Here is a 27,673-nt window from a genome sequence, read left to right on the forward strand (position 1 = left end):
TGAGAGGCCAGGACACTGGGAGAGTTAAATTACAGCAGCAAGACAAGGTGTCCGTTCTGTTCAGTCGTTCACAGACTTCAAACAAACAAACCAGGACTTTCTTACAATGGCAAAATTCACCATTTTTCTGACTCCACTGTAAAAAAGTCTCCTTTCGACCGAGGGCCCACAGGCTGCTGTTTTTCCCCTCCTTTTCCCGTCCCCACCCTTGTACCGCATCTCTCCGCCGGTTTTCAGCTGAATCGCAAAACCGCGGGAGGTTTTCATCAGGTTTGGGTTCCTCTGCTGGAAGCAGCTGGGAATCTTATTGCAAGAGTTCCCTCTGGTGGTCAGGGATGGGGAAAGGAATAACACTTCCCTGCTGTCAGACGCTCCGTTTGCCACTTTTACACTGAAATGATTTCTTGTTCAGTCATTTTCTGGGCCTTGTAACAGCCTTTCCTGACTTAGGGCTTCTCCAGATAATGATAACCTTTTCCAAATTCCCTTTTCCTTCAGTAGTTTACTACCCTTGACCCATCCGTTCTGCACGAGGGCTACAATAAAGGTGGAGCCCTGCTGCACAAACCTGCTTCCTACACAGGCAGGGGGATTGCAGCCTGAGGCGAATGTGCAAGAAAGTCTCAGAAGAATAAAAATAAATGAGCTTGTCATTCTGAAGAAGTCACTGTTAATAACGAGATTTTGAAAGAAGTAAAATATCAAGAGAATATTCCATTCACTGACCTGGCAGTAAAAGCCCCACTGGCACCCGGGCTTTGTTTTCCTCTCCTGATTTGATTGTCCCATTCAGCCTAGAGATGATTTTTTCCTAAGGAGCTCTAAAACTTTGGCAACTGATCTGAAGCCACAGTTAATTGGTAGAAAGTTTCTTGCTGAGTTTGGTGAAGGAAGTCTTGAAATTCTGCCAGGCGGAGAGCGCTGTGGTGCAGCAGTGTTCTGTCCTAGGCGACATTCAAGGGTGTTAAAACAAAATAAGGAAACATCTGGGTTAACTGAAGGCTTCGCCTGCTAATGACAGCATCCTGGTGTCACACAGTCCTGCCCCAGCCAGGACTCGAAGGGTTTGGCTTTGGAAATCTGGTCTAGATCACGAACGGCAATACCGTGCCCTACTTACAAAATTAAAGGAGGAAAAGGTGCATGGTTTGGTTTCTTTTCCCCGTGAACCTCAAGAAGTAGTGTTTTCTGCCACAGAAATGTGCTTCCTCTTGCAATTATTGCAATTATTTTGGAATCCGCTGCTCGCAGGATGTGTCTGTGTCCTGTTTGCTCCTGGTGTTTAGGTTCTGGGTGGGCGGCCTCTACCGTAACTGTTCACACCGGCCTTGGCAGCGTCGCCCGTGTCAGAGGGTCCTGCCAGATGCTGGCTACATGATGTCACCGCCAAATATAGCACTTTTGGTGAATGCAGGTGACATTGGCTATTGTGCAAAAACCTCTGCACAGAGACTCTTAAAAATAAATGAGCTTGGAGTGTGTGATGGGTAGCGAGAGGATATATTAGCCCCACTGGGTTATGCGTAAGGGGAGGATGTCGCCAGCTGCAAAATTTCTTTGTGAAAAGGTCAAAATTTGCCAGTGGATTTTGCTGGGAAGTCCCGTCAATTGGAGGGAAACTGACATATCGCAGGAGTATTTTGGTTTGAAAATGTGCAGAACTGAGGAATGGAGCAGCCTAAGCAGGGTGCAAGGGTCCTGCAGCAGGGGAAATATTAGGAATTCTTACTGAAATTGGCTGGTGTGGCTGAACGGGGGTGACGACGTGGCGTGGAGCCCTTCGGTTGTGGCATCACAAACTGGAAACGACGATGCCAAGGCAGGAACGAGCCCTCGGCTAGAGCAGGGTTCTGGTCCGCTGTGTGCGAGAGGGACAGAGCTGATTAGTGTTAATTAGGGGAACGAGGAGCTTGTTGCATGGGGAGAGATAAGACCAATACGGTTATTTAGGCTGAGGGGGGAGAGGGCTGCTCTCTCCTGAACACTGGGGTGGGAAAACAGCACTTGGCAAAGAGAATAACCGAGCCCAAAACCAACGGGATACAGACACTGCGGAGAGCCGTAAGCTGAAAATTCGCTTTGTTTTACCAGAAGTGTAAAATTCCGCCGGGATCTTTCTCTAGCACGGAAGGGGGGGCAAAATGAACACTTTAAGAATCCAGATCGCTGTTTAAACAAATTGTTGCGGGAAGCAGAGCCTGCTATAACGAGGTCTGGGCCTGCCCCCCGCCCCGGGTCTGTGTTTCCACACACCCCGCGCTTGGCTCCCCGCTGAGGCAGCCCCTGCGGGGAAAATGGCGGCGGGGCCCTCCCGCTCCCCGTGGCGCTGGAGGACCGGCGGCGCCGCGCTCTCCCCACCTCTCTATGGCCTGAGACCCCCTCCAACCGCCTCTCGCCTCGGGTGGCGCTCTACCCGCCCGGACGGTCTCGGTGGTGGTTCCGGGCGGCGGCGCTCTGGGCGGCGGCGGCGCCGTCTCGCTGGCCGAGCGGAGGGCGGGCCTGGCGGAGCCATGGCGGCCGTGCGGGGCCTGCGGATCTCGGTGAAGGCGGAGGCGACGGCGACAACGGCGGAGGCGCGCGGCCCGGAGCCTGAACCTATGGAAGTGGAAGAGGGCGAGCTGGAGACCATCCCTGTGAGGCGCTCGCTCCGGGAGCTCATTCCGGTGAGGAGCGTGCGGTGGGGTCACGGGCTGGGGGGACAAGAGGACCAGCTCCTGAGGGGGGCCGGGTACGTGGGGGGGTGTGAGGATCTGCGGGGGTTTGTAAGGGCATTTGGGGGTACATTCGTGGGAAAGGGGGCGACGTGGGGTGTGTGCGGGGAAGCGATGGGGTGAGGATGGCGGGAGAAGGGGCATGAGGGGGGCTTAGGGGTGTCTGAGGGGAGTTTGGGGGCAAACTGTAAGAGGAGGCGTCCGGGTTGTGCTTGGGAATGAAGGCAGTAAAGGAGGTGGTGAAGAAGAGGATTTGGGATGTAGTGGTGGACTGTATACGGCAGCTGTGGGTGGAAGAGTGTAAAAGCAGTGCTTGATGAAAGGAACGCAGGGAATACCCAGAGTGGGGAGCAGGGAGGTTAACTGGGAGAACTGAGTCAGAGGCACTGGAAATGCGGGCCCTGATGGGTGGGGTTTGAGGGTTTTCAATACCCCTCCCCCCCTTTTTTCATTTTTGCTAATTGTTCCCGTACGCATTTTAGTAGGATTAACGTTTAATACCTAAAAATGGGTCAGAGTTCTTCTAAACTCTTAAGTGGTCTTTTGCTCTCAAAACTTGTGTGGAAATTACTTTAGAAACAAATCTCTAATTAACTGAGCTACCAACGTGCCTAAGCTTCTACCAAATATGTAGCCTAAGAGACAGCACCCTCCTTGTGCTTCGTGACTCAACCTTAGACAGTGGGGGTTTTAACTTTAAAAATAATGTTTATTTTGCTTTTTCTTTTTAATAACTAAACATTTGGCAGCATTAGACAAACTTTGATGCTGTTACTAAGAAAAGCAGTTAGATTGTGCGTACTTTGGTATTTCTAAACTGACACTGGCTACTTGCTAGAAAAAGTCCTTTAGCCAATATAATTATTGCAGCGCAAGTGTAAACGACACATTTATCCCTAGAGAAAGCAAGATGTTTTCTTCCAGCCTCAAGCTGGTGGTTGTTCTGAGGGTGCCAGGGTGAAGATGTACCGTTTTTACATATGCAAACCATGGAAGGGGCAGAGTTAGGTCACTGGTCCAAGGTCTGTGTGGTTTAGTGCAGTCTTGTGAATTCCGCAGTCCTGATCAGTGGAAATGAAACTTGTAATTTCTTTTTTTTCCCCACATAATTCTCCATTTATACTCTTTATCAGTAGGGTGGTATCAAAACAGTAATGTTTCATCCTGATGGTATTTGGAAGTGGGGTTTGAAATAACGGTAAGAATGGAGTAAAACTTAGTTGTTTAGGTGTGGATATTGTTTGACGTACTGACTTTTGAGACTAGAAGTTGCAAATTGATACTTCAGGAGACAGGTATCACTGTTAAATCCGTTCACGTTTACAAGGAAATTATACCTGAAACCAAAACGGTGGAAGTTTTAGTTAGGAAAAGTGTTTGATGACTTCACCTGGATTGCTGAGAGGGAGTAAGTAAAAACCTAAGCAGTGGCAGAAACTAAATTTTGCCACAGGAAAGAATGCTTACAGTAAAGGAAGTTTGGTTCAGTTCATATGCTTTTACTTGACTGACATCAGTGAGGGTTATCGCTTGTGTGTACCTGTCTGTCTAGGGATGCGTCTTGGAGAAGAGAATATATTTCTTGTAGAAGTGGCCCTATTTTTTTTCAGCATAGCAAGTATGTTGCTTTCAGTGTTCATTGAGATTTCGTCACTGTTTTGCTTTGTTTCAGGACACTAGTAGGAGATATGAAAACAAAGCTGGAAGTTTCATTACTGGGATAGATGTAACATCCAAGGTAATTTTTGTGTTATCGTTCTTCAACGTATTTTAATTATTGCTACTGGAAAGGAGAAACCATTTCATTTATTTCTTCCCCAACATGCACAGAAGCTTAGCCTCATGTTCATATAGCTGACATTTTTCAACAACTAGGGAATTCTCCTTTTATTGGTTGTGGCCTGTATCAGGACCTGATATCTCTTGTAAACTGTGAGAATTAGCATTTTTAAGTTACAAAAATTTGTGTGCCAGAACCTGAAAATGTTTCTATTGAAATTGCCTTGGTGCCACTCGATATTGCAAAACAAAGTGCTTTGAGACAAGCCGGCTGTGGGTTTTCCTCTTAGGTCAGTGACAGAAGGAAGAACAAGTGCTTGGCAGGAAAATCTAGTTTCATTGCCTCGTATCTTCCAAGGGAATCTTATTGTTTAATTATTTAAGACATAGTTTGAAGAATGTGAACAGCTGTTGCATTTAAATAACTTAAAGTTACATAATTCTGTGTAACTTAATCCTGCAGTTCGTCTCTGTACGTTTACTACCAAATTGGCTGTTGTTTCATATTGTACAATTGACCACTGTATCTAGCACTTGGTAGTGGAGAAAAAGCGTTTAGTGCTATACTTTATAGGACTGATACAATTTTACATGTTCTAACAAATATGAATCCCCACCACAACAGTGTGTTGACAAATGACATGAATTCCCATTTTGCATTACAGAAGCTCAGAAGACTGTGCTTATCAAAGAGTACAAAAAGGATTCCAGATGAAGGCTGAAAATCAGCTTTTCGGCTTTAATATCTGGCTTGTGTGCACTGTAATTTGGTAAATAATTTGAAGTTCCCCTCGTCAGGGCAAAGGTGTCGTCTGTTCTTAGGTTCTTTAATGCTGCAGCTCTGAAAAACTTTAAGAAATGTGGTCAAATACATTTTGGCAATCTTTAAAAACTAGTAAAAAGCCCATGTTTATTTGGATATCATTGGTGGCAGTTCTTGTGTAATCACAGTTGTATTTCAAATTTGACTTTGGTTAGTAAGGTCCAAAAATCTATAATGCTTCCTAATAAATTCTGTAGAATAAGGAGTTTCTCAGTCAGTTTCAAAAATTACACAAGACCCACATAAGCTGTTGCTCATGAGCTACTTAAAAGCAGCTTGAATTGCCAGTCTAAATAAGATCTCTATAGTCAGCACTCCAGCTAGTATTGTTAAATTCGCGCTCGGAGAGGCGAGTTTACATTTTTGTATATATTTAAAAAACAGACAGGGAAAATTATTTGTAATCTTAAAAGATGGATTTTGCATGTGGTAGAAATGCTTGTTTTAAGAGAGCTTTTTTTGAGCACAGTCTCCGTATGTTTGTTAGGAAGGAAAAAAAGATAATGTTACTGTTCCATCATGGAGTCTGAGCATTGTCCAAGACACCTTGTTTTCCATGCATCTTATTTCCCATTATGGTGTTGGGCTTAGATTAAAACTATTATGTAGCACAGAAATGTTTTAGTGAATTATTTCTACATTCTGAAACTTATAAGTCTCTTAAGAATTGATAGAATTATTAATATAGATTGCTACTGTCTGTTAGATTGTATTTTAAATATCTGGTCCTTCAGTGTAACTTGTTGGGAATGCTGCTGTGATTCCTGTTTTGACTGCATTGTTTGGCATTTCACAGGAAGCAATTGAGAAAAAGGAACAAAGAGCAAAACGCTTTCATTTTCGAGCTGAAGTGAATCTCGCCCAAAGGAATGTGGCGCTGGATCGGGACATGATGAAGAAAGGTATGAATTTATCTAACAGACAAGAAGAAAAGATCCCTTTGTTTACTTCCTCACAGTTCCTTTCCTTGATATATGTTGTAATATTTCCTGCGTCCCCAGAGGTTTTTCCAGTTCATTGCCAAAAGAAATCACTTTAGGTTATTTTTTTCATGTTTTTGTTTTAATGCCATTACTTTTTAAACTACTTGACAGTTGTCATTTCACTCCTGGATTTTACCAATCCCAGAAAGCAGAAATAATTTTTAATGTACCTTATTACTGTTTGGCTATGGCACCTAATGCTACGTATCCAAGATTCATTTTCTGGATCAGTACTGCTTTAAGAATGTATAAATTCTTTGAAAAGACCGTGTACGAGCGGAGGACTCTGTGTCCCATGCACAGTGAGATCAGATTCTGTGCTGTACGTACAGTGAAGCTGGCTGGTTGCGCATGTGCTCTTAGATGGCAAGCTGGGCATGTTGGAATATAAGCAGACCAGCTGGGAGATGTGTGCACAACAGATTGGCGCTTTTGGCATTCAGTTAGTTCTCAGGGCTTTTTTTTCCAGCTGGCGGCTTGGATCTGCTAAGCCGTGGCTTATAACAGCTCTCCATCAGATGGGGAAGTGCTTTGTACACATGTCCTGGTCACAGGCCTCATTAGTATTCCGGCTCTTCAGTACTTTATGGTAGTACTTTGGCAGCATTAAAAAAAAAAAAGTTATTAAGGCAGTTTGATTGCTATGCAGTACCTGCATTTACCAATGCTTGTAATGTTACTTCTTTTTAATTCTCAATTTATTAAAGTTTTGCATTGTGGAATAATAATTCCAATTATGATGTTTTAGAATGGCGTACATCATACTTGCTTTAATTAGCTTCCCTTTAACTTCTTTGAAATGTTTGCTTTATAAACCCATATGTTACTGATATAAAAGCTTGCTCTATAGAAATGAGTACCAGTTTTGTATCTCTTCCTCTTTACAGCAATTCCTAAAGTGAGACTAGACACAATCTACATTTGTGGAGTGGATGAGATGAGTACCCAGGACATCTTTGCTTATTTCAAAGAGTATCCTCCTGCTCATATTGAGTGGCTAGATGATACATCATGTAAGTAAATGGTTTATTGTTTGTAATTCTTATTCTTTTTTTAATATCAGTTATAGCTGTACTTCAGATGTCTTAGTGGCTTTCAAAGTCTTTGTCTGTCTCAATTTCCCTGTCATTTGCCTTAGTCTAAAGAGATTTAGAAGAAAAGAGTTAATAGCATATGGTGAAAATCAAACCCACTATCTGGTTGTCTATTTATTATTGGAAAAATATAGCATAGAATAACTTGCAGGTCTCTTAAGTGGGGGGAAAAAATGTCTAAAATTTTGTGCTGCTTACGTCTTGACATAAATGGTATACCCACTTGTGAGTGTCAGAAAAGATGACATTCTGAGAGAAGGTTATTGAGCTGTGTGCAGTTAGGCAGGTTGGTACGCTTTTGTGCTGCAAAGGAGCAGACTTGCTGCCATATTTGTTTAGTGCATTCTCAAGTAGAAATTAGTGGGTGTAAGAAGGTAGCAGTTGAATGTGATTTACATAGATTGGAAAAGGAATGTAAATTCACACTACAAGGGCTGTTTCGGGGCGTAAGCAAGCAGTGAGATTGCCAGAAAGATACAAGGTTGTTGACAGTCATGCTTTCTTCGGTGATATTAATGAGCGTGCAAGAGCTGTTTGCTACAGTTTGGCGCTGGATCATGGAAATGGAAGGCTCCAAGATTGTCATGTGGCTAGAAATACTGTAACTGAAATCGCAGAAAAAGAAGTAGGAGCCAGTGCAGGTTTTCCAATTGGATTGGAATTGCTGGAAACTGATTTAGTGACAAGCATGGCTGAGACCTGAGAATTAGTTGCATGGTTCCCTGGAATGACCCTGAAGGAATTACGTTCAAGTGCCAGACGAAAGATACGGTATACTACGAAATATTGGTAACCATGAAGTCACTGTGTATGATGGCTTGATGTGCTGCCACAAGGTGACAGAAAATTTGAAATGCAGTGAGCCCTGGGTGGACAACTGCAGTAAAGAGCTGCTAGGTGAAGTTGTGGTGATGTGTAAGATAGCGAGTGCACAATTTAACTTTGTATCAGAGGCTACATTTCTAAGATTGTCTGATTATCCTTTTTCTTAGATATTAGACGTGTCAATTTAGTGTGAAACCAGAGTGAAATTGCAGCGCAAAAATGCAGGCTTCAGAGTTGTAATGGTACTTTACCCAATTATGGTTTATACACACATTTTTGAGTGATTAATTTTCACGCTGTATCTGAGTTAGCATGTCAGCTACATTTGGTGAAAATTCCAAGAAAAACATTGTCTTTTGAGGATAAATTTGAATGGTAGAAATTTTAACATTCCCAACTGAATTACATCTCAAGGTGTCTTAGGGCAAAGGTGAATTTAGACAGTGTTCTGTGTTTCAAACTGATGAACGTAAAATGATAAAGGCTTTGAAAATTCGGAGATGTGATGAGCAGGTAGGCATACATAAATGAAAAGTTATTAGCCAATCATTGAAGTTATTAGCCAATCATATCTGGGTGTTCTTCACCTTGTAAATCTTGTCTGTTCAAATAATTTAAAAGAGAATCTTTTATTTTGGGACACTGTAGTTTTCTTCATAGCTGAATACACTCTGCTTAACAGCAGAGCAGTAAATTACATTTGTTGCTGTATTTTGCACTGAATGCATCCATGCAGAAAGCTTTTGTTCAAAATCTATTTCTAAGCAGTTTTAGCTCTTTGAATTTCAGCATCTATAAAATGCTTTTAATTGGCCTAGTAAGTTATATTTTGGTACCATCTGATGATACTTAAGGCACGTATGAGGCATGTACCGAATCATGTTGTTAACCTGTGTACACTGTAATCTGTGCTTGAGCAGTCTCTCCTATTTTCCCACTTTTTGGAAAAGATTAACAGAATTCTGCAATGAGGTCCAAGGTTCTGTTAAATTGCAATTCTTTTTAGGGGAAAAAAGTCAAGGCTGCTTTCTTCTTTTTTTTTTTTTCTTTTTTCTCCTTTAATCACATTTGTGTAATAATACAGTCATGAAATACACTGGCCCTGACGCAGTATCCTCTTTTTCTGTGCTCAGAAAGCAGTCTCTAATATATATGGCAGTGATTTTGGTTTTGATCAGTTGTTTGTTGTCATGCAACGAAAGCTGTGTTCCCTCCAGTTATCAAGTGTGTTGAAGAACATGACTTCCTCTGCACGAGGTATATTTGATGACTTCTTTGTCATGTCACTATATAAGAGCATTTCTGAGCTTTTGTAGTAATTTCCCTCCAGTAAGGCAGTGTATGTATTTACAAATTAATGTATTTAAATTATTATGTATTTAAATACACTGTATTTACAAATTATGAAATTTATTATTTTTCTGTGTGTTTATATATGTCATAGGTAATGTGGTCTGGCTTGATGAAGTAACAGCAACACGAGCTTTAATAAATATGAGTTCCTTGCCTGATCAGGAGAAAACAAAAAGCAGAGAAAACAATGAAGAGAAGACAGCTGAAAAACCCAAGAAAGGTAGATTGAGATATGCATATATAGACATCATCTAGTTAAATCAATGAAACTTTAAACTTGTGCTTGGGTATTGCATAATCTAAATTACTGAAGGAGCTTCTGTCGTACAGTTTCAGGTAAATGTATTCTGCCACTTTAAAAAAGGCTTTCATCTTGGAAACCTTTTGAAGAAGCTGCTTCTTAAAAGGTGGGTTGGAGCTAGACCAAAAGCAGTAATTCAGTCGATACCGAACATGTTAGATGCAGGGTCATATTCAGATATGATATTTATAGTGGTACATGTTGCACAGAAATAAATCAGGGTGATGTGCGTATAAAGGCAGTAAAAGGATGGATATTAAGTGTGGAAAAAGCAGGTGTAAGAAAATGTCCTATTTTTGAAATACCACAGTTAATTCCTTTCTTGATACATTGCCATCCTTTAAATTCACACTGATGTGACTGTATCGCTTCACCACTGTATATATCATCTCTAAATTTGGCCGTGATACTTTTCAAGAAAGCAGCGCACTGAAAGGTCAGTTATAAAAGAGCAAAGCAGCGAAACTACATCTTTATGTTGTGATAAATTTGGTACCTGAATTGCAAATTGAATTGTAAATTTATTTTACTTTTATGGGTGAAAGTTTAAAAATCAGGCTTTTGCTACCGTAGGACTGCTTTGGTGTTAGACTGGTGTGATAAATTACTGTGGTTCAAAGTACTGCGCCACACAGTACAAAGCAAAGAGAGATGATGTATTTATTAACTCTTCCATAGATATTTCTTAACCGTGCTATGTGAACAAAATGCAAGTAGCCGATCTCTCTATTAAGTATTTGCAGTGCTACCAAAAGCCTTTCTAGAAAGTCGGGTTTAGGGTTTGTAAAACTTCTGGGTCCTTCTAACTCATCGCCTTTTCTTGTTGCTTTTCTTTACAATGCAGTGGCTCCTCAGTCATCCATGTGACTTTAATTTTTGGGCAGATATTGATAATGCTTCAAGTAAGGCTTATTATAAAGTTTTTGGAGATTAGTGACTGTCTTGTTTAAATGGAGCATAAATATATGTATTTAATCTTGTTGGCTATAAATTACATATTGCGTCATCATTACACCACATCTCAAAATAAAAACTGCCATCTAAATTACTCCTACATAAACTTGTTCACCTGTTCATCTGGAAAAGTGGGATATTGGATAAAGTACAAACTGTTCAATTACATCTTAAGGTGTGAGATGCATACAGGTATACTGGGGTAATCTGGCTCCGTTGCGTTCCTTTTTTAGATAGGAATTTGAGGGCTTTTTGGATGTTTAGGGAAGCAAGAGACTAATCTTTACTGTGAGAAGCTTATTGCCTGGGCGGGGCGGGGGAGAAGTGGTGCTTGAGTGCTGTCCCTGATGGAACTTAATTATTCAGGTTTGAATTTGGCTAATTTGTTTACAGTTTGGTTAATTGCACTTTACTCCTTTCTTCGAACTTGGGTATATTTTCAGGATCTTTTGAACATCTGCTGCTCTCTATTATAAGTTTTCAAGTCTATTGTTGGGTAAGAGTAAGAACTCCGAAGTATAAGCATGTTGGTTTTTTTTTAAGTCTCTCTATGAAGTACTTTGAGATCTTTGCAAATGATATTGGTAGATGTTGGTAGTTGTCCATAATCACTACTTTTCTTTTTTTCCTGAGGACTGAAAAAAAATATTCTGATAGAAATTTTCTTACACTGTGCTAAAAAGAACCTTGAAAAATCTATGCATCTCACAATTTTATTAGTTCTGAAAGTGTGTTCTTTTTTGTTAGTTAGTTCACTTTGAAATTAAGTCACTAAGGTTTTTTTTTCTCCTGCTCTCTCTCAGAAACTTCTAAGCTTTTGAATAATAACCCATTTTACATTGTTAGTATAGGATACTTGTAGGTCCTTGCAGCATTTTAAAGGGAGGCTGAAGGAAGTAGGCTTTTATATGCCTTTTACAGTCTTGGCCTTGCTGAGCTCTCTCATACCCTGAAATGCAGGGCAATTGCATTTGCTTTCAAAGAATTAAATTAATCCAAGTGTGCTGCTGCAGGCAGTTATCTGCACAGGGCCTGTCTAGTTAATGTTATTCTGTGCTCATCTGTGCTTCAAATTTCTGTGGACACTTACTGTTTTAATTATTCTGTAGGCTGCACAGAAGAATGGATAACACCTTCCGTTTGATTTCGGAGAATATAGGTAATAATAATCAAATGTGACTGACGCACTAAAATGGAGGTTATTTTTTCCCCCCCCGCTTATTTTTCTTCTTAGAAAAACAGGAGGAAAGTTCTGATGATGAGACAGAAGAAGGCGAGGTTGAGGACGACAATCAAAGTGACGTTGAGGTGAGTACAGAAGGAAAGCGAAAACACTATTATGGAAGTTCTGCTCCGACTGGTGTAAAGTCTTCATAACGTTCTAGTTATAACCATATATATTTGCAATTCACAATTTAGTTATCAAAGTAAATTAGATGGGGAAATGACAGGAAGTGCAGGTATGCTGTTGGTGAGAATAGCTACGTAAGAGTGTTTTGTGAAAGTAGATTTTGAAGAGTTGTAGGGCATCCAGCAAGTAAGAGCTAGACTGGCTGCTCCGTTTTGCTGAGAGGGGGCAATAAAAGAACAATAGCGGACGGCGGTGGCCTTTCAGCAGTGAAGGCAGAGCTTAGAGACAAATAGGATTTAGGCTGTCCATAGATTCGGGTGGGAATCAGTGTACGCATTGATGTTTTGTAAGTAATTTAATCTTCACTGGCTGAATATATAATAGGTGTGATTAGTATTTTGTTTAGGAATGGCTCAGTGAACACTCATACATCATGGAAGTCTGAATTTTAGTTTCTATAAAGCAGATGTAAATGAAAAAAAAGCGCCTCTTGGTCATTGTATGAAGCATGAGAACCTGTTAGTAAAACCATTTAGGTATGAAACAAGCAAAAAATTCAAATAGTTGTTTTCAGTGTCCAAGTTGTGCTATTTATTTTCTGCATTTCAGTCAGTAGTGTAGTGTCATTTGAAAATTATTGGATTTAATAATCAGAGATAATGTTATGAAGCAAGAAAAGGAAATATTTTAAATCTTCAGGGCAAATTACTTTAAAAATTGACAATACGTTGTCAAGAAAAAAAGCAGAGTTCACTTGAACATCATTTGAAAAGTGACTTAATAATCGGTTGATTGCTTCTCTGTAAGCAATCCACTTTTGTTCAACGGTAATTTTATTTTTGAGTCCAAAATACCTTTTTTGCCCCCCAAAGTTGGATGCCCTCTCCCAGGTAGAAGAGGATTCTCTCCTGCGTAATGATCTTCGCCCTGCCAATAAACTGGCTAAAGGAAACAAGCTATTCATGAGATTTGCTACTAAAGGTAAATGAACAGCTTAACAAGCATAATGAATTAATTGCTTGTTGTAGTTTTTATTTGTTAACTAATTAATGACTCAAAGTACCTAATTTTTATTTGCAAAATTGTTAGGTTTTTTGCTAATCATTAGATATTAAGATTTTGCAGTAAATCCGCATTTAATGTGTGAGTTAAATCCAGTTCAAGTTGTATGAGAACTATTGTACATAAAATTTTTATCTCGAGCTCAGGGCATTCTTCCCAATACCACAGAACAGGTTTTATGATGCCCTTCTCCACAGAGGTAAATTTCGCGTTTTATAAATATGAAAATCATTTGAGATGCTAACGAGGTGTTAGTGGAAATGACTGCTAAATACAGTTGAGATATTAAATGGTATTTATGAGTAAAATGAAAATCCATATAATGTCTGGGCCATGTGGGAAGTGAGACATCCATAAAGAAAAGAAAGGCCGTGATTAAGGTAAGTATAGCCTCCAGCACTGACAGTGGGATGTACTGCTCTGTTAAGCTGATATGTAGAAACTCAGTCTCCCTAGAATTAAGTTTCTGGACACAAATAAAACTGTGGTGGTAGGAAGAATTTCAGAGGTGTCAGCAAAATTGTATCCTTCACGAAGGAGATTAAAGTAATGCTGACCTCTAAAACATATTCAGTCTTTGACTGCATGGTTATTTATTTTTATGCTAGTGTTGTAAGATATATTCTAAGAGGGAAATATTCCTTTTATGTTTTTTCAGATGACAAAAAAGAGCTGGGAGCTGCAAGGCGAAGCCAGTATTACATGAAATACGGCAATCCGAATTACGGCGGCATGAAGGGAATTCTTAGCAATTCTTGGTGAGTATTGGGCAGAGGAATTGGAATGGTGCAGTAATTGGACAAGGTGGTCTAAAACTGTTGTAATTTGTGGATTTTCTTTCTCTTCAGTTTATGTAGATGCTTCTTATGCATAAATAATGTTTTTGCAATGTGACTATGAATTTGCAAGGGGAGTGTTTTCTCATGAAAATAAAGAATGTTTGTACTGAAAATATTTAGAACCAATCTCTGACATAAATGTATGTCTGCTATTAAAGTGAGTCATAATTGCACGTCTTAATCTAGGACTGAATATGGCTCATTCATTATGCCTTTTCTGTGACAGGAATGTCATTCTTTTTACGGTGTTTCAGGAAACGAAGGTACCATTCGCGTCGAATCCATCGGGATGTGATAAAGAAAAGGACACTTATTGGGGATGATGTTGGCCTGACAACTCCTTATAAACATCGTCATTCAGGTAATTGATGCCGGTGTGTCAACCCTTCGACCCTGTAAGAACACAACCAGGGAATCGAGGGCTGAAAAGGACCTTCAACAGTGCCTCGTCTAATCCCCTGCGGTGCAGGAAAGTGACATGTACTTTTAAAAAAGATAACCTATAACTGAATCACATTTTAAGAGGTTGCAGGGAACAACTGAGGCAGAAGCTTCACACTGCTCATTGGCTTACCAAAAGAGCTGCTACTTGTTACGCGGTGTTTTTCTTTTACAAATTTAGGAGATGAGGGCTATAGTATCAAGGGCAAAAAGAAGGGATAACTTAAACTTCTTCACAATTTGTCCTACTTGCTATGTCAGTTCTTCTGTTCTATGAAAAAGCAAGCTCTAGATGTAGAACAATAAAGATTAGAAAATTCCATTAATTAGGCTTGAATATCTTCATCTACTCCCTAAGGTAGGGGGTGTGCATTAGAAAAATAATTGGTGTAAAAATCTTTGGTGTGAGACAAATACAGTGTCAAAGTTTCATATGAGTGGCCTGTTAAAAATACAGCCGTGGATGTGGCAAATCTCGTGGAAAATTTTGCATGTTAATAACATACTGCTTTCTGAAAAGGTGCTTGCATACTGCTGAGGACTAAATTTAAGTTGTTGATTTATATTTAAATCAGTATATGTGATAAATTCATACTAATGATAGTTTCTTTTTGGCATTACTGCTTCCAGGACTTGACAGGATTATCACGGAGCCTGCAGTTGTCACATTAAGCCCTGCGAGATCATAGGAATTGATGGTTCAGGCAGTATGAGCTGCACCTACTACAAGAGGCAGTTGTACTTTACATATTCAGCCCAGCTTTATGCTTGAGCAGGCTTCTGAGACAGTAAACACCATGGACCTTTATGTCCTGTGGCGACTTTCTTCCACTTAAACTATTCTGTAATACATATTCTACTTAGAATATTTTGCAAAATATTCTCTCTCCTTAGCCTCAGAGAACTACAAAGACTCATTTGTAGGGGATCATTAATTACAGTGATGTTTGTTTTTGTTTTTTTTTTTATTGGTTTTAAGGTACCTTATAAGATATGAATGATAAACTTCAGTTTATCAGAATCTGTTTTGCTACAGGCTTAATAAATGTTCCTGAAGAGCCTATTGAGGAGGAAGAAGAGGAGGAAGAAGATCAGGATATGGATGAAGATGACAGAGTTGTGGTAGAGTACCGTGATGAACTGCAAGCTTTCAAACAGTCCCGAGACCGCAGCGCAGCAAGACGATCGAGTGCTAGTGCATCGGATTCTGATGAAATGGACTATGATCTTGAACTGAAAATGATATCAACGCCCTCTCCCAAAAAGAGCATGAAAATGACAATGTATGCAGATGAGGTGGAATCTCAACTGAAAAATATTAGGTAAAAGTTTCTTATTCTTTAAAAGTAGCAGTGAAAAGGCAGTCTAAATTTTAATTAGTGACAGAGCTGTCAAAGCTTAAAGACAAACTGTTGAAGCTACTCTTTCAATTCTTAACACAACTTTGTAGTAGATATTTTAAAAAGAAATACAAAATACAGAAAACGCTGATACAGGCTTTTAATTGTAATTGACATTTGTAAAATACGGCCTCCTTTGCAGATTTCTGTAACCCTGCTTATTGATAATAGTTAAGCTCAAAGTGGAATCAATAGAAATATATGCAAGCAAGCACAGTTAACTTCTTGCATTTTGTAGCTAGGCCAGGGAGAAAAAAATCCTTTCTCTTTTCCTTTTACCCCTTCCTTTTTTCTCAGAAAGAAGAATGACCCTTAGAAGTTGATGACTAAAAGGAATTTACATTCATTATGGGCATATTAACCAAAATCACATATAATGTAGATTATTAAAATAACTTTAACGTACGTCCCTTCAGTAGTATGATTATACTTCATTATAATGTCAAGTCTTTCAGCAATTTTCCGGTTGCTTATCTGCTCTGAATTTTGATCCAGAGACACAAGCATAAGGAGACAAACTCGATACCTGCCTTGAAATGGTTACTGAGGTATTCATGTGATTATTGCTAAGTTTGGGATTCTGGCTGGAACTCGTGCTCTTCTAACTAATGTTTTTAGCTCTGTTTCTCTAGAGAAATCCTGATATTACTGTTTTCTATGATGTAATTTTCATACAAGAAGACTTAAGAACTATACTAGTTGTCATTTCATTTGAGGGATGTTAAATCTATTGCCTGTTTTTTTAGGAATTCCATGCGAGCAGATAGCATAGCAACCAGTAACATCAAAAATCGGATTGGCAGTAAAGGATCATCAGAGAAAGTCGCAGATGTAAGACTACTGTTAGAAGAAAAACGTCAGAATAATACTGGGCCGCGTCAGCCAAACAGCACTGTAAAATCAGGTAATTTTAAACTCTTATATTGTGCAGAATTGCGACTGGCTCATTAAAATGGATATATTCACTTCACAACTGTGCTCCACTGCAACTAACAGACCTGGGGGAATTCCGTTCAGCAGCAGCTTCTGCATCCATACAGTTAATTTTTCTTCACTAAGAGACTGAATTGGGGATTGCTTTGGGGAAAAATTAAGTACATTTGAGTGAGAGTGACATTTATTTTTATCCAATTTATTTGCCTGTTTCTATTTCCCTCTGCTTTGTCTTTTTTGATTTCCTCACTCCTTGGTGCAGAGACCGTACAACTCTGAGGAACACAGCATGTGGGGGAGCTCATGTAGAAAACGAAACATGAAACACTAGCTACTTACATGAAAGAACGTGTATTATGTGATCATAGATGTATTTTTTCAATTGGCAGGGTTTAGTTTTTGGGCTTAATTGACTGATGCTTTTTTGACTACGGAATGTGTAATTTCAGCTACTTTTGACAGTACATAGTATGCAGGATTATCTGACTGATAAATGAAAGGTACTCTTTTGTATCAATGTAATGTTGAAGTTATGTTACTGTCTTTTACCCCTCCTGCACATTTTTGGGTTCTGACAAGTTGGCACATAAATCCTGTGACTTCGCCTTTATGTTTTTGTTTGAAACTTCTTCAAGACGAGGAATACCTAGCTAAACCAGGTAAACTTCTGAGCGTAAGGCTCACATCATGGGTTAAGTATCAATATATTTTGGATTCTTATATTCTGTTTTTCATTTTTTTCTGCAAAATATCAAGCAGTATTAGAATTCTAAAGCAAGATATCTGTTATCCAAAAAGAATGGTTGAAGGGGTACCAATTTTTGTATAATCGTACCTCATGCTGGATACATACATGCTGTGCTGCTAAAAGAGAAATGCAGCAAGCCATGGCATAACTTAGTTTTTTGAATTTAGTTTTTCAATCTTCAGGACATAGCACAACCTGAAAACATTAAATGTCAAATTTATTGCCAAAAAAAAAAGAAAAAGAAAAGTTAAATCTGGCTAAGTTTTATTGCAGACATTGCCAGGACTGAAATCTGAGTATGGTGGACTTAATGAAAAGAAAAGATATAAACAGAGAATCTGTCTAGTTTCAGGTTCTTCAAATTGTGCGATGAGGGTAAAATTAGCTGGCAGAGCTAAAGTAAATGCGTCGTGATTTTTGTAATTTTAATCACTGAAAATATCCCTAGATGTGCGGCAAAGACTGGGAAAAAGACCACATTCTCCAGAAGATAAACCTCCAAGTAGTACCTCTGCTCCTCGTCGAGAACCAATATCAGATGTACACAGCCGGTTAGGAATCCCCAAACAAGATGTAAAAGGCCTCTACTCTGATACCAGAGAGAAGAAATCAGGTTAGTTTTCTGGAGAAAATGTAATACTGCAGTGCCTTTGATTTTAGAGTATGAGAGAAATCTGAGCAGAAAATCAGGAAGCATGTTCAGTTGAGTGAAATTCAAGATGAATTTGCAAATGTTTGTTCAGAGCTTTGAAATCTAAATACACGTAGGTAGGTTGAGATGAGTATGTTTTATGAACAATATTTTTCCATAGCGATACTTAAAAGTGGAGGACTACTTTAAAATTGTGGTCAAAACGGGGCCCTAAAACAAGCGTAACAGATGCAATGGCACTTCAGACCTGTGTGTAGCATTCTCTGTAAATGGGAAACAGTGAACAGGACTGTGCTGAGCCTCCCGTATTTTAATTTCAACTACTGCTTCAAAGCTTAGTAAGTTCCGTGCCAAACGTTACTGTGGGAGGAGTACGAGGAGCTTAGGGATGTGGTGAATTTAAGACTAGGTTCCTCAGACTGCCTCCAGAATTCCTCTTAGTCCTGTCTTTTTTTAAAAAATGTTTGTTTTTCATCTGACTAGGTAATTTATGGACCCGGTTAGGGTCTGCTCCGAAAACACAAGAAAAGACTTCAGATAAACCCGAAAACTCTGTGGCATCTCCAGAGGAAGACGATTCAGAGCTCCAGCGGGTTTGGGGTGCTCTCATTAAGGAAAAAGAACAGTCTCGGCAAAAAAAGAGCCGATTGGATAATTTACCATCTCTACAAATTGAAATCAGCCGAGAAAGCAGTTCTGGATCTGACACTGAATCATGATTGTTTTGACATTCTGATCCTCAAGATTGTGACTCTGCCGTGTGGCAAGATTTCCTTTGCCCAAAAGCTGGACACTGGCAAAGACTCTGCAGTGAAGGTTCCAGAAGTGTCTCTGTTCCTTTTATACAATAATAGAGATGCGTTTACCACTTGAAACCTAAAGCAGTCACGTTTGTCTGGAGTCTGTGGTTGGCCCTGTGTTACGTAGGGCATTGTCATATATGTTTATTACAGCAAACCTGTAGTTAATTCTAGCAAAACACTTTTCCCCAAGCTTTGAACTTAAAAGAAGAGGCAGAAGTGCTCTGTATTTTTAAGACTACCTTTTTGTTCTTAATATTTTTGACCTGGAGCCTTTTAACAAAATATTTTACACAGTTCATCCAAAGAACAGGGCATTTCGTAATCAACATCATTGCCTTGCCCTTCTGGCTCTTACCAGCACCTTTCCTTTCCTCTTGAAGTAATAACAATAATGCTTCCTGGGTAGGCAGCCAGCAAGGATAAAGCATGAAGGGACTATGACGTTCCCTTCCTCCAAAATACTGAATGTAAATCTAAGCGAAACGTTTTAGTACGGTGAAATTTCACATAGTATCCAAGTAGCATCACTGCTCTCAAGGAATTCTGCTCATTTCTTTTGGCGATACTCTATTCTGCTGTAGTAGGGATTGAGATGTTCAAGACTGCAAAGTTGGATGGTCGAGAATTGTGTAAATTCCCAAGGGTTTAAATTTTTTTTTTTTTGTTACATGATGAGAAATTATATTTCCTTCATTTTATCTGTATTATGTTTCGAAGAAATCTAACAATTTAAAAACATCCACTTTTATATTTGTGAGAATTTTCATGTTGGCCACGGTGAAAGCTATAGTGGTGTTTTCCTATGTGCTGTTTAACTGTATATATATATATATAACTAAAAGAGAAAAGGAAAACTATAGGATCACTGTCTCATGTCAATATTTTTGAATGTTCTTACTGTGTAGTACGCGTGGATGTGCACATGGTTGACTTGTTACCTTCAGCTTTTTTACCCGCATACCCTCTCTAGGTAGGAAAAAGGTTTGACTGGTGTGCACCTGCAATTTTTTCTTGTTGCCTATGGCATTTATTTTAATTGCCAATAATTCTAAATAAGGAATAATGCTAGCACATCACATTCTGGTAAACAGAACAAGTAGCAAAAACATTGTCTGCTACATTTTGATAGTCTGAAAATTTGTTTGCTTTGTCCCTGTTTCCCAGGTTCTTTCAGTCCAAAATGTCTATGAATATCTCTTCCCCTTTCTGCTCTTTAACAAACAAATGGTTTTTTCCCCCCTATTTTTGTACTAAGTTGAAGTAGGTTTGAGGCTTCACAAAAGCAAGGAATCTGCAATTAACTTTTCTTATTGCTTTATTATGTGTAAGAATAGCAGCATGTAAAATTAACGGTAAAATGAAAGGTACAGTGACTAGAAGGGTAATCTGGGGACTGACTGGGCTTCAAGCCTTATTATTTCCTTGTTTTTTGACACTCATCCTTGATTTTATACTTAATTATTGAATATATAAATATGTCTCATAAAAGTACTGTTGAGAGTAAAGGACTGCAATGTCTGATCACTGTAATAATTCATTTTAATGTGCGCTTTCATTAATAGCCCTTCCAAAGCTTTCAAATAGAATCATACCCATACCGTACCCATTTTTCCAACTTCCTGATAAAATTTATTTAACCAGTGTCTTTTTGCCAGTAAACCGTTGTGTTGTATTACTGCTTTGAATCCGTTATGACCTTTCCTTTTCCTGAAGGGAGATAGTAGATATGAACCTGGTCTATGAAGAGGGGCATCTGCGTTGTGAACCCTGGCATGATTTAAGCTCAGCAGCTGGTTGTGTTCTACTGTTCATGTTGCTGAAAACCGCTGTGTTTCCGTGTAAATACTCACAACTTGAGCCTGGTGAAGGACAGACTAACTGGTATGGAGGGCAGAATGGGAAGAGAGAATCTCTTCAACTGATAGAAAAGACCCTCAACTGGGTGAAATCAAGAAAAGCGATGTAGGCAAAGGCTCGTGTTGGAGGAATAGGAGCCATTGACACCAATGGCTGTTTGGTTCTGTTTTCCAGGTAGTCGTAATTACACCTTACGAATGTCTCCACATTAGTCGGGTCTGTCATGTTTATGGTTAGAGGGGAGGGTTACGTGCGTCAATGAGAGCATGGTAGCCTAGCTGCAAGAAAAATAGAGGTTTACTGTTCAAGGAAGGGACCTACAGAGAGGTTTGGCTGGTTGGTTTTTTTTTTTTTTTTTCATAGTTGAGTGTTTGCCTGGTTTTGCATTTTTATAGTGTACAGAGAAGCCTTGAAAAGTGTTTGCTGGTATCAGGGATTCTAGCTTTGGTCTTCCTTAGTTGCCTGAACATGAACTGATGGGTTCTGATAATTAAAAATGAGCACTGAATCTGTAGCGAATGTTTTTTCCTCAACATGGTTAACTTAAATCTATTTGATCTAGAGAGAGATTGCATAGAGAATTTTGTTCTAAGTCCCCTTTTCATTGTGGTCACCTGTTTTGCTCTTAGCTAACGTGTCCTTGATCTTGCACTGAACTCCCAAATATTAATGTATTCCAGGTTAGACAAATTGCAATGTCAGTGTAAGGAGGAAAATTAAGTAATTAGAACTCTTTGTGTAATAAAAAGAATGCAAGAACCTTCAAGGAATTTGATGCAGAAATTAATGTTCTGATACTGAGAAGTGCAACGTGCGTGTTTTACTAAAATGAACTTAAATTGCAAGAAGTTGTTTGGCTTTTGCTGGAGGATCTGTGCCTCGAAGGAAAAAATGGTTCTGAATTTTAGGTGACTCGTTATAGGACCACACTAGTCCTTCTTCTAGCAAGTTTTTGCTGTGTTGAAAAGCTATTTTTTTTGGTAAATGGGGTTCAGGGGACTGTTATATTGTGGAAAAGAGATCTCTCTGCCTGCTGCTCCCCTCTGGCCCGTGTCAGTGTGGGGCGGGGGGGGACTTCAAAGGGAGGGCCGCTTTTTTACAGACGGGGGCGAGGAAAGCAAAAACCTCTTATTTTCGGTTCAAGATGACATTATAATGTGAAAATAATGAGACTTTTATTTTAAACAGCTGTTCTATTCCAAATAAAAGTGGTCCGAAATCACTCCGACCTCCCCAGTTTTGCTGGAACGCGCATAACCAAGGGCAGCGCTGCTCCTCTTGGCGAAGGGCCAGCGGCTGCTCCCTTGGCTGCCCGCAGCGGGGCACATGAGGGTCCCCGCGCCGAGCTCCAGCCTGTCCCAGCCCAGTCTTAATGAGCCCGCTTTCCACTTGCCTAAGGTCAGGGTCCCACCAGCCCGGGACGCTGGGAGGAGCCCCAGGCCCGGCTCCTTCCCGGGCCACGCTGCGGGAAACGGATGCCTCGGCCCTCCCCCGCCTGGCGGGAGCAGTGGCACGGGCCGCCCCCCCGGCCGCGTAGTGGTACGTCCCAAGCCTTCATAAACGGCGGCCGGGAGCGTTCACGCCCTTTCCTCCAGCGTGCGCTGTGCGAGGTGGGATGGGGCTCGCGGGCCGCCGCGTGCGGTTGGACGTTGTGGAAAGCGGGCAGGGGGGAGGTGGAGGAGGCCGGTTTATCGTTTAGCAGGCTGAGGTGCGGGTCTCCCCCCTCCGGCAGTGGTGGGTTGCGCCGTGCCTCCCCGTCCCCAGGGCGGCTCGGGCCGGGCCCGACCATCCGAGGCAGCCATGGGGGGCGGTGTGGCACGCGGGCGGCCGTTGGTGACGTGCGGGGAGTGGGGGGTGGCCTCGGAGCACGCGGCGCCTGACTCCCCTTGTCCCCACAGGCCGGCCATGGGGGCGGACACCGGCACCGGGGGCCGCGCCAGCGGGGCCGGGACTGCTGGAACGGCTCCACGGTAGGTTACAAGGGGGTGGGCTGGGGCGGGAGGCCTGGGGGCGAGCGGGGTGTGTGTGTGTGAGGTAAAACCCCGCGGGCGGCCTGGTGCTGCCGTTGCCCAGCTCCTGGAGCTTGGGGGAGAGGCCTCGGAGGGCGAAGCCTCTTCACATTCGGTTCCTTCCTCCTCATGAGCCTCCTGCCTGCTCACTTGCCCTTCTGAGGCAGGGTTTTGCCAAACTCGGAGCTCCGCGAGGCCTGTGGAGGTAACGCTTTTGTGGTTTGTGCCGGGCATTCGTATGCCTTCAAGGTTTTTTTATTTTATTTTTATGGCGATATTTTTCTAGCCAAGAGGTCACTGTTTTGCTTGTCTGATGTGCCAGACCCTTTCTGTGCAATGAACGTCACAACCTTAGATCCGATGCTGTGTGAAATTTCAATTGAAAAATTGTCCTTATGGTAAATGTAGCCTGGCGAGCTGAGTAAGCGAGATTTCTGAGTTTCCTGACTAAAAACAGTTTAGAGAGGATTGTTGACTACTGAAAGGTGCCCCATATAAATATTTTGGTGATTCATGATATCAGTGCAAGCACGGGTGGAATTGCAAGCAGGCTGTTGGTGGTGAAGTTCTGTTTTTCGTGTGTTTTTGTTAAAAGTTTTTTTTTTTTTTTATGGATAAACGTACTTAATAATTGTTTAAAAATTACTGCTCAAGAGCATTCTAGTAATACTTCTCTTGCTTTTATTCCCACAGCAGAAAGATATCCTGAAGTAAAGAGTAAGTTAAAGTCTATTTTGAACTAAGCTTTGCAAAGTTGTTGAGAAAGTTCCAGGCCTTCTATGCTAATGGTGTAAAGCAGTTAAATACAGAACCGTTAATTGAAAATAACCTGTAATAATTACATCTTAAAGCAAGTTAAACGAATAAAAATGAATTAAAACTAGTTTTACTTAATGCCTTTTATAAACATTTATAAAAAAGTGGAAAATCTACAGCTGTTGGTTCAAGATGATACAATTACAGTGTTTTAAGTGATGAAGTACAGAAGCTGTTGATGATGATAACCCTGAATAGGAAGTGCCGTCAGATGCGAGAACTGACGATAACCTTCTTATTTGTCTGAAATAACAGCTGCATGCAGAGTTTGAGTTCTAGAAATTTGTATTCTAGAACTAATCAGGCAACTTTTCTTTGTACTTCCTTAGTGCTCCTGTGACACCTAACGTAGCTTCATGTCCATCTGTTTCACTTTATGTGCAGAGCCTGGTCTTTCCAGCTAAATGTGACACAATTAGGACTGGGAGTAGGTCGCTCTTTGGAGATGGCCATAATGTGAAGGTAAGTGATGAATTTCTCTGGATCATGTAGAGCTTTATACCAGGTGGAATCTAAGTTGAGAATAAATGAGACTTACAGGCTGTCAAAAGCTTGAGGGGCATATTTTATACACTTCATAGCTTGAATAAATCTGTTTTCTGTCCTCTCATCCGCAGAATTTAAAGCCTGATACGTATTTCCTGGTATCTTTAGGTTAGGTATAGCTTGCAGGTCTCATCTGCCATGAGATGATCGTTATTAATGCCTGCCAATTAATGTTACAGCTCTTCACAAGTCCCATGGAAGGCGGTGAGACAGCAAGAGCAGGAAATTCTTCTGGGTGAGTTTAGTAGTTCATTGTGATGGTTTTTGGCTACAGTCTCAGAAACATGACCTAGTGGAGAACGTTCTCATTGACTGTGTTTCTAGTTCTGCCTACTCTTAGCTCTAAAAGTATAATTGATGAAGTTCTATGCAAATACTTAAAATAAAATGTGGACAGTAAATGTGTAAGAGTAGTTGTCTTCTGCACTACAGTTTTGCTGACAGCACTGTAGAGCAAAGGGATAATGGTCTTGCTTCTACTTGAAATGTATCAATTTACCTAAAGATATCATATGATGAAACTAACCAAAAATTGCTGGAATTACCGGCAGATTGACTGGTGGTGAGCAAAGGTTTTTCTGATGATATCTCCTGTATTAACAAATGGGTTAATATTTAGCGTTCAATGGTTTAACTTAACCCATGCTGTTGTATTCCAGGTGTTTATGCTGAAAATGTCTGAGGAAGAAGGAATCCAATAAAACATGCTGGTGAGGTTGGAGACTAATGTTTGTAAACACTACATGTTTTTCTGCACTAAGGTCTTAAATGGTAACAGTTGCAGTTTTGATTACACATACATTAAAATTCTCTCAAAAAACCCCAACTGGGTCTGGTTTTTGTCTCTTCACTGCATTAAGGAAAGATTTTCCATTACACAATACATATTTAATAAACATGCTGAGCGCTCCTGTAATTTGCTATATAATACGATAAAGTAGATGTATACACACTGCAGATAGCGTAATTGGGTTTTAGTTGTGTAAGCTTTCTATCTGGTGTTTGGTAATTTACTTGCTTTAAACAGTTTAAAGAAGCGATACTAATACTGCTGCTGTAATTACTGGAGAGATTAGGCCTTAAATACCCCTAACAGCAAGAAGAGCAAATGCAGCTATTTCTGTAGCTTGTTCCAGGCTTTATGTTTCTTCATTATTTTGGCCTCAACCTTTGTTTTGAAGCCTGCTACAGAGATGGCAGAATCTGTTCCTGCAGCAATAGCACTCTAGCTGATGTTCTGCATCTTTTCTAAATAATGGTCCAAATGTGCAAATCTAAAATTAATTGCCAGATGTGGAGAAAGGGAAAAGAGACGCGTACTCTGCGGCTTGTCAGCATTCTTCAGTGTCCCTAGTATGAGTTAAAAGGGCTGCTTCTGTGATAATGACTCATTCCGAGATTGGTCTGCAATGGATGTTGATAAACAGAAGTTAAAAGCGTTCGGGGGGGGAATCTTGGGGACTTAAAATAGAGGTGCTTAAATAAAAAAAAAAAAGGCATCTGAGGCTGAAATTCCTTATTATATTCGTTACGCCAGTGTAACTAGGAGGCTATAATGCTTCAATGCTCTTTATAGGAGGTGTAGAAAGTAAGATTCTCATCAAACCTAGAGTGATTGAGCGTGTCCGCGGAGGCAAACTTTGTGCAGATGTTGCTGATCCTTTTGCCCACTTGGTGTCAGCAAGTGAAAGATTTTTGTACAGCCTTCCATAGCATGTGCTTTTTGAAAAAGGTCACCATCATTACTGAACTAATTCCTTGTGAGCATATGCTTATTCTCTGAGAAGAACTGAAGTAATGTTAACTGTACGTACCCAAGTAGAAGATGTTTTGGTGTTGCTTCTGAAAGTCAGACTTTGATCCAGTTGGAAGATTTCTAGAGGGATGTGGCTAGGAAACAGCCACTCAGGACAGATAACAAAAACAGTCAGAAGTGGTAGTTTGTGATTAATAATGTTTTCACTGTAGCAGTTTAGTGTGAACAGCTCATTTGCCATAAAATAAAAAGCAGGATACAGCTTTGCTTAGGGGTTTGCAGTCCATAAAACCACTGTCACAGTGCGAGCTTGCTTATTTTCATGACGGGACAAAGGAAAAAAGCGGTGGTGACAGCGGGACATAAACGTTATTCCAGTCCTGGGTCACACGCGAGACTTGGGGACTGTCCCTGCTGTGACCGCCCTTCCCTGTGCGATGTAGGTAAAGACCTGAATCTGGTTCTTGTCTTTTACCTTCTGACTGGATTCCCTGAAAAAAAGAAGGTGCTACAGGTTGTTGCTGCCCATCCGGCCTCACAGGCCAGTGTCCTTGTCCCTCTAATAGCACTGCTGAGCCCCGACGGTTGTGAAACTGGTGGAACTAGTACATACACCTGTGCTTGGGGCATAAATTGTGCGAAATGCGGGGTTTCGGTTTTCTCACTGAAACGTCGGAGTTCAGTACTTTCATCACGGAAGAACAGCTTTAATGTTTTTCAGAGAAATGCCAAAAAAACAACAGAGTGCCTGATGCTGTAATGTGCAGGTAAATGAGTCTGGGTTTTTCCTAGGCACATTACTGTGATACGCGCAGGGTTTAATATAAACATTCAACCTGGGTAATGGAGCATGCAAAACTTGTTTGGAACTAATTCGTTGCTTTTTATCTGAAGGTGTATTCGAGCAGTATGAAGAACAGGTTGCTCCAATGTTTATTTTAATTAAAACTTTAGAGTTACATTCTGTTCCAAGTGTTTTAACGAAACAACTATTTTTGCCTGATCTTAAGAGCTTGTGTGTTAGAACGTGTTGACAGAAGCCATTTCTTAGCTGATATGATACGCATTGGAAATAAAAATGGTTTGGGGGGGTTTCGGAAAGAGCACAAGAAATCTGCCTTTTTTAAATGAGGATCTGTACGCCATTAATGATAACGCCCTCGGTAAACAGAAACAACTGGGATAACGTTTGCTTGACTATTTAATGTGCTGTTTAATTTGCTCAAGATAGGTTTGCTGCAGCTTGTTTTTGTAACTGTGCTTTCTTTCTAGTATGTATCAGAATTACCTCATTAAAATAGAGGAGAATTGATTTGGGAATACTTATGTAAACGGGAAACAGTTTATCTGGGTTTATTGAGGTTGCAAGTCGGTGGTGTCTATTCTAGTTAACTATTCATGAGTTTCATTTTGGTATTACTTGTTTATTGTTTTCATCAAAAACAAAGTCCCTCAGCAGGGATCCTCTGACAGGCTGGGTTTTGCCACGAGGAATGAATGTTATTTCTATTGGAATATGATGCTTTTAGAATAAAATAGGTGTCCTAAACGTATTAATATGCTCTTACGTGGGAGCATATATAACCTTACTATTCATCTCGCAGTGCTTGGGGGGAGGGGAAATAAAATCCTTCTGT

At 40.5% G+C, this 27,673-nt stretch overlaps 1 protein-coding gene and 2 non-coding genes across 7 annotated transcripts; all 3 read left to right on the forward strand.

The window, feature by feature from the left end:
• Positions 1-1,853: 1,853 nt before the first annotated feature.
• NCBP3 (nuclear cap binding subunit 3) lies at positions 1,854-25,106 on the forward strand. 5 transcript variants are annotated; one of them, XM_054207693.1, is made up of 18 exons: positions 2,432-2,663; positions 4,384-4,449; positions 6,110-6,215; positions 7,184-7,309; positions 9,660-9,788; positions 12,058-12,131; positions 13,047-13,155; positions 13,895-13,994; positions 14,330-14,436; positions 15,553-15,838; positions 16,663-16,820; positions 18,046-18,210; positions 18,733-22,519; positions 22,808-22,879; positions 23,612-23,635; positions 24,119-24,196; positions 24,460-24,515; positions 24,940-25,106. In XM_054207693.1, the coding sequence occupies exons 1-13, from the start codon at positions 2,511-2,513 to the stop codon at positions 18,966-18,968; spliced, it is 1,815 nt and encodes a 604-aa protein (XP_054063668.1). In that variant the 5' UTR covers positions 2,432-2,510; the 3' UTR covers positions 18,969-22,519; positions 22,808-22,879; positions 23,612-23,635; positions 24,119-24,196; positions 24,460-24,515; positions 24,940-25,106. The 5 variants fall into 5 exon arrangements, with proteins under 5 accessions (XP_054063671.1, XP_054063668.1, XP_054063670.1 ...); XM_054207695.1 differs by having other exon boundaries at positions 2,473-2,663; positions 24,064-24,196; XM_054207694.1 differs by having other exon boundaries at positions 2,473-2,663; positions 18,733-22,512.
• On the forward strand, positions 23,909-23,983 carry LOC128913212 (small nucleolar RNA SNORD49). Its single transcript, XR_008467876.1, has one exon. It is a non-coding gene; the product is annotated as a small nucleolar RNA SNORD49 (small nucleolar RNA).
• Positions 24,791-24,864, forward strand: LOC128913218 (small nucleolar RNA SNORD65). The gene has a single exon (XR_008467882.1). It is a non-coding gene; the product is annotated as a small nucleolar RNA SNORD65 (small nucleolar RNA).
• Positions 25,107-27,673: the final 2,567 nt, after the last annotated feature.

Source organism: Rissa tridactyla, chromosome 7, assembly GCF_028500815.1.
Source record: "Rissa tridactyla isolate bRisTri1 chromosome 7, bRisTri1.patW.cur.20221130, whole genome shotgun sequence".
In the NCBI taxonomy this organism is placed as follows: domain Eukaryota; kingdom Metazoa; phylum Chordata; class Aves; order Charadriiformes; family Laridae; genus Rissa; species Rissa tridactyla.

Bases quoted from the DNA above. Each gene is read 5' to 3' on its own strand.
- NCBP3 (XM_054207693.1), top strand. From the start codon at position 2,511: ATGGCGGCCGTGCGGGGCCTGCGGATCTCGGTGAAGGCGGAGGCGACG. The intron at 2,664-4,383 runs GTGAGGAGCGTG...GCTTTGTTTCAG, and splicing joins CGCTCCGGGAGCTCATTCCG to GACACTAGTAGGAGATATGA. The intron at 9,789-12,057 runs GTAGATTGAGAT...TTTTCTTCTTAG, and splicing joins AGCTGAAAAACCCAAGAAAG to AAAAACAGGAGGAAAGTTCT.